The sequence below is a fragment of the Cariama cristata genome, unplaced genomic scaffold (assembly GCF_000690535.1).
Source record: "Cariama cristata isolate BGI_N322 unplaced genomic scaffold, ASM69053v1 Scaffold19686, whole genome shotgun sequence".
Classification (NCBI taxonomy): domain Eukaryota; kingdom Metazoa; phylum Chordata; class Aves; order Cariamiformes; family Cariamidae; genus Cariama; species Cariama cristata.
This window is the reverse complement of record NW_009624030.1, coordinates 2,574-9,215: the sequence shown is the minus strand read 5'-3', so window position 1 is coordinate 9,215 and position 6,642 is coordinate 2,574. Positions and strand designations below refer to the sequence as shown.

At 41.7% G+C, this 6,642-nt stretch overlaps 1 protein-coding gene across 1 annotated transcript; it reads right to left on the bottom strand.

Annotated features, from left to right (window-relative positions):
- Nucleotides 1–2,474: 2,474 nt before the first annotated feature.
- On the bottom strand, nt 2,475–3,857 carry MC4R (melanocortin 4 receptor). The gene has a single exon (XM_009703019.1). The coding sequence runs from the start codon at nt 3,468–3,470 to the stop codon at nt 2,475–2,477; it is 996 nt and encodes a 331-aa protein (XP_009701321.1). The 5' UTR covers nt 3,471–3,857.
- Between the last annotated feature and the right edge of the window lie 2,785 nt (nt 3,858–6,642).

The following is a 6,642-nucleotide window of genomic DNA, read 5'->3' as shown; positions in this document are numbered from 1 at the left end:
TCCCTGTATAGCCCAAGGGGAGAAAGAGAGACTTTCAAGGTAATGTTCAGAGCACCGAAGGTAGTATCTTGCTATTGTGCCACTTTAGACTGGACGCTCTCTGCATCTCTGATGCAGAGGGACTATCTGGAGCCAAATAGCACAATTTACAGCCATAAAATAGCTAAACAGAGTGAGGCAAAGCAAAGATTAAGTGAGATTTGTGTCTTGTTCAAAGTGACATCAGCAATTTCTTGCATTAGTGCCAGACCATTTTTGCATCATGTCTTGCGGGAGACGGAAAGGCCTTTAACAAAGTCCATTAGATTTTTGGATATGCTATTGATTTAAATATATTCATTTTTTTTCTCCCCTTGAGCTTTAATCCTCTTTCTTTGGCATTTTTTATTCTCTACCCAGTGGAACTACATAGGGATGTATTATTGAAATGTTTGTAGTTTCCTCCAGAAGAAAGTAAGTAGACTTAATGTAGTAGATAGATATATTTCAACATCTTCCACACTGGAACCATTATGATGTGGCAATGTCATTTACTAAAGCTGAGAAGAGGTAACAGGAGTGCGCTACAAAGCTGTATGGTGGGTTGAGCGGACCATGTGCAAGTGTAGGGTATGGGAGACCTGACTTCTCTGCTGCTGGTCTACCAAGGGTCTTTGATGCACAAAGTCAAATTACTTTCTTACTCTCTCTGTAAGTAAATTGAAGTTAAAGATACTGAGACCCACCTGAAGTCCTTCATGCTCTTTGACAGAGGACCAAATGTTGTCACAGTTTTACAATATCCTGAAAAGTTACCTGCAACTGAAAGGCCAACTTCTGTCTGGAGCAGAATCCCAGATTGCAAACATTGGACCCTCATGAATAGCTTTTCATTGTATGTCTGTCTTTAACAAGGCAACAAGCAGCTTGAGGTAACAAGCTGTTTCCAAGAAAACCAATGCAACTGCTCATCCAACTGATTTGCTACTTATCTTGGTAAAATAAGACATCCAGGATTAAAACCTAGGTTATTCTTCACATTTAATTTTGACTTTTTAAATCAGAACTTTCCAGGTCTTCTGCCAGTTTCCACCATGGTTTTATACTTTCCAGGAATAAATCAATTAATATTTCTGTGCCCTTACATAGGAGCTAATATAGTCGAGGTGTTAAGGGACATCTTCATAGAATCCTGTGCACTCACATTTATACTTTAAACACCTCCAAAGGTGCTAAAATCAGGGACCTGAGGTCCCTATTATAATCTGCGGAGAGAGGGTGGCATTTTAGCATGAAACTGAGAACACATCAATTAGATGCCTGAAAAGATGAACTGACTTCAAGCAGGAGCAACACACAGGGCTGCCAGATACAGAGCATGAGTTTACAGACTTGTCACCCAGCATCCCTTCCATGTGATAGCATGGAAGCAAATCAACAAATTAGCAAATTAACACATGCCTTGACTCCTCTGTAAGGATCCTGGCAGTGGATCCCATTTGCTAACACCACACTTCAGAATAGAGGGCAGCTTGTTTTTAACAAGGATGTATTTTCTTCCAAAGCACAGAGTCCTTGTTCCCCACAGCACCTCAGAACAAGGAAGGACTGAGTGTTCAAACTGAAGTTCCCTTTTCATCTTCATCAGGTAAATCTCTCGGTGAATTTTAACATTGGTGCTGGCACTGTCAATGTTAATACTGTACCTGCTTTGTGGCTGAACGGAGGGTGCTAGTCTACCTGGATGCCAGTCTAGCAAATATATCCAGGGCTAACTGATGCTCCAGGGAGCAATTTCAACTTTGCAAAAAGGTACTCTCAGACATACAGCAATCATCATCTTGAAAAAAAAACCAAACCAAACCAAAACCCAAGTATTCGATTGTCTGTGTAGCAGACATGAAAAATCTTCTTGTTGTAGGCAATAACTGTTACAAAGAACAGAATTGCTGCTTGTGGAGCAGGAGGCAAAGAGTTCAAAATGAATGAATGCATCTCATTGGTTGCAGTAACCTTTATGAAAAATCTGCTTTATAAATCCAGAGAACCTCTAATCCACTAACATAGAAGCATATGCTCGATTTTAAGCTGTATATAATATAATGGATAGCTATAATTGCTTCAAGAGAATAAGGGACAGTATGAGCCAATACGTACTGTAAGTCAGGCAAGATATTTATTTTGTCAGCAGTTGGAACATACAGCTGCTCATGTTTGTTAATATTTCACATTCATCACTACATTTATTTGCTTACTTACAAACTGGTATGAAGTGCTACTTCTCTTTCCAGTCAAACAAATTACAAACTGTAGATATCACAAACATTATACAGAAATATGATTTACATGTGAATGGGAAACAAGGATGAAAGGGAAGGGAGACAGAAACAGGTGCTCACTTTTAGAGATTTAAACCAAATTCTACTGATAAAGAGGATCTGAAGGCTTGGAAGTCTGTGCTGCATGTCGTGTACACAGTAATGTACCCACTCAGTTTAATATTTGCCAGGCAACTCGCAAAGCCCTCTCAGGCTACAGCAGCATATAATCTCCTTGAATGTTTTCCTGAGCTCCTGACTCCGGAATGCATAGATAAGTGGATCGATGATGGAATTGCACATGATGAGGATGAGGTAGAAATTGAAGTGGGACATGAAGCACACACAGTAAGGGTTGTAGGGACAGGAGATGTAGAAAATCAGGTGCAGGAAAAATGGAGCCCAACACACAACAAAAACTCCAATCAGGATGGTAAGAGTGATGGCCCCTTTCATGTTGGCCCCTTGACGAATAGGGCCAGTCCCTGGGAGAACAGCAATCTTTTTTATATGCATCCGAGCCATCATAAACATGTGGACGTAGAGGGATGCCATGAGAATGAGCATAGTGAAGAACATGCTAATAAGGCAGATGATGACAACACTGCTGTCAGAGTAAATGATGAACAAAATGCCCGAGACAGTGCAAGCAGCCCAGATGCATGTGATGATGACCCCTACGCGCTTCACCGTCATGATATTATGGTACTGGAGGGCATAAAAGATAGTAAAGTACCTGTCCACTGCTATTGAGAGGAGACTGCAAATTGATGCAAGCAAGGAACTGCAAATCACTGAGTCAATGACATTGTCAATGTTTATGGTAAAGCTCTGTGCGTCTGTGTCTGTGTTGTTTAGCAGCGTGATGACAATAGTTTCTGATCCGTTAGATACACTCACTAGCATGTCAGCCACTGCCAAGCTACAGATGAAGAAGTACATGGGCGAATGGAGGTTCTTGTTCTTGGCTATTGCCACAATGACCAAGACGTTCTCCAGCAAGCTGATGATGCCCAGAGTGACAAACACTTCGGGGGATACAAACAGTTGCTCGTAGCAGCCTCCTGAGGAGTGGCCCTTTGCATTGGGCTCGCTGGCACCTCCATGCAGTCCGTGGCTGTGGTTCCAGAAATGGAGAGGCTGGAGTGTCCCGCGGTGCTGGGTGACATTCATCTTATGGAGATCCCCTTTCAGCTTCCTGCTTTTAAAACTCCTGTTCCTTTCGCATTCCTTTGAAAACCTTCTGTGGCTTTTCAGCCTGAGAAAAAAAGAAAAATAAGCTAGCACCAAGGCAGGCAGCAGTTCAGAACATTTTGACTGCTGTTACAAAATAAGGCTTCAAACTCAGAAACACTGGCTTACGCTCTCACAGATGCAGTTTCTGATCATCATCGCATTTACCTTGGTGATCTATGTCACAGAGTCCCAACAGTCTGTAAGTTTGCATCAGATTCTCCCCTATGGTCAGTTCCTGTTTAGTTCACTGGTATGCTGTAAGGCTTTTTTGTTCCCTCCCATTAAGAGATGCAAACATAAAATGCCCAAGTGACTGCTGCGGAGCAGAAACTAATTTCAAACTGCAAGCACCGGTCTCGCTGTCAGACAGTACATGCTGGCTGCCTGTTTTATGGTGTGTGGAGGAGAAAAATATTCAGGGCACTCTCCGCCTCTGCTTTGCCTTCCAGCCAATGGGGCTCGGGAGCTGCAGAAAGTCGAGGGGCTGCTGATTCTGAGCCTCTCTGAAACATCACACAGCACAGTAGATTCAGATGCAGCATGAGCTACCAGAAGCTACAGGAAAGCAGATGGGCTACCAGAGATTTGTTTCCCTTCTTTAACTTCTCAGAAGAGTATTTTAATACTGATTTTTAATTAGCAATTTTACCCAACTGTACTAGCAATCTTACAGAGTTTCTGCAGCTGACCTGATGGCTTTTTATTTTGCAGACTGTGATTTACTATGATTTACTCTTGCCCCTTCTGTGGCACAAAGTTTTTCTGCCTTGTATATGTGGCAAAATAGGAAAAGGGCAAGGAAGCAAAAGAATACTTATTTCCTCTTGATTCTCTCTCCCAGATCTCCCTTGCATTGCTAACTTTTCTATGCCTTAGTTGTCTGTTTGCAAGATGTGTTGTTGCAAGGTTGCATTATACTCTCTAAGCTTCTTACAATTATTAAGAAATGGAGACAATCTGAGGACCAAAACCAGAACAAGGAGCCAAAGACACAAATGGCTTAATAAATTGTCCTAAGGAAAGTATTTTTTGCCAGGTAATAGCCTTCTTCATTGTCTTATTTCCAGGAAGGAAAAGATGATGGAGTTGATTGCAGAAGCCCTGTCACCATCAGGAATAAGGATGTTGGGCAGAAAAAGAAAAGTCAGTATTTAGAACGGGTGAAGGAAAGCAACACGAGACAAAGTTGCAACCTGTAAGAAATGGGTCTCATACAATGGCAATGACACAAAGGCATCAATAAATCTCCTAAAAGTCCACCCGAAGGGTGGTCCCTGTGCTTATCTGGCATGAGATGAAAGTCAGCTTGTGTGCAGTTTGCCAGGGAAAGCCCTTGAGAAGGAGGAAAAGAATGCCAAATGAATATGAAGAGACAGGGACTAAAGTTGTTTTGGTGTTTCCAATTTGTTGCAATCGAGGATTGAAAATCAAATATACTGAACAAGCCCTAAAGTACAGGTGGATTTTAAAGCTATGGAAGCCACAGGAAAGTCTGTCACTACACCTGAGGGTAAAGTTTGCAAGGAAGTTGTCTGAATGAACATATCCAGTCAACTACCAGGAAAGCTATGGAGGGGTCGTATCTGATGCAAGAGTCTATATTCTTCAACCTTTCAAACTTTGTTTATCATCTATGCATTAGCTGGTTTTAAAATGAACAGCTATAAAGAGCTACAGGAATACAGCATGTGTGTGGAAGCACAACTATCTGTATTCAACATCCCAGCAGCAGGGTGAAGCATGATTTTACTTTCACATTTGGATTTGCTGTAGATCTATGGTTATAAAGACCTATATCAGAAGAAAAGCCTCAGCCAATTATTTCTGGGCCTTTCCCCAGACAGATTGCTTCATAAAGCTGAAACATAAACATCCAAGACAAACAAAATAACCTGCAGCACAGGAAATCCCACATTTATCAGTTTGGAAAACATCATTCACCAGCAGCATCCTTGCAATGAAAGAATAGCTTGTGGCTGAGAGTGTGAGATTTACTTTCCTATCAAGACATAATGCAAGTCAGGATTCAGAAAGATTTATTATCTAGTTACTGATCCCTGGGCCAGTATACACTAACTCGTGCCACAGAGAGGAATTGCATACCTAACCCTTAAGGACATAGCTACAATGTGAGAGCAGTGAGAAAATTTATATAAAGACTGTTGTGGGAGAGCAGCAGCTCCCCAGACAAGGTGTTTTTCTACACCTGCAGCCAGAAATGTGTAATCTTCAAGGTATCCCAGGGAAGCAGCCACTCAGCATCCCTTCCTTCATCACCCTTCTCCATGCTGGAAGTATCCACGGCACAGAGATCTTTCTACTTCACCTACTTAGGTGGAGCCAGAGGAGGAGATGCTGGCAAGAATAGAGAGAAGCTACCTCCAGAGGATACTGCCCTGTTCGCTCCAGCTGTCCGTCCATCTATCCCTCTTCTGGCTCGTCCCCTTCTCTGCACCTTATCTCTGTTCTCATCCCCATTTATCTTTCCATTTACTGTCTCTATTCACCCAGAACCTATCCAGACAATGCTCCGTGTTTGATTTTTCTCTGGACATAGTCATAAAAATGCAATATTGGTTATAACAAAGGAAAGAAAAGGACACTTCTCTCCCACCCACAGCCATCACTCACCTCAAAATATCTACTTATGCTCTGCATTCTTGGGGCAAGGTTGTTTTGGTGTGTTAGCCATTCATATTTGTGGGATGAGAGTGCATGACTGGAAGCAGTAGACTTATGGTAGCTTAGCAACTCAAGTTGAAGCACTGAAGAGGCGATGTACCATTAGCCTGCTCTGACTAGAAGGTTAAACAAGTTATATGAGCACTTTTTTAAATGAGAGAAGGAAGATGTGCGTACATCTAAATACTTCTATGTATAGAAGATGGATACATGCCTCTGGCTCCCACTTAACAAAAGCCAAACCATATAATGTTAAAATTGTTCAAAGGATCCTAGCTCTCTTACACTTTAAAATATGTCAATATTTCAAATTTTTTAGTCATAGATAACAGGAGTATTGCCTAATATACATTGCCTAAACTGTTTCTTAAATTTTAAAAACCAAAGCTGAGCTAATATTTCTTCCAAAAGTGGTGGCTGGCAAGGG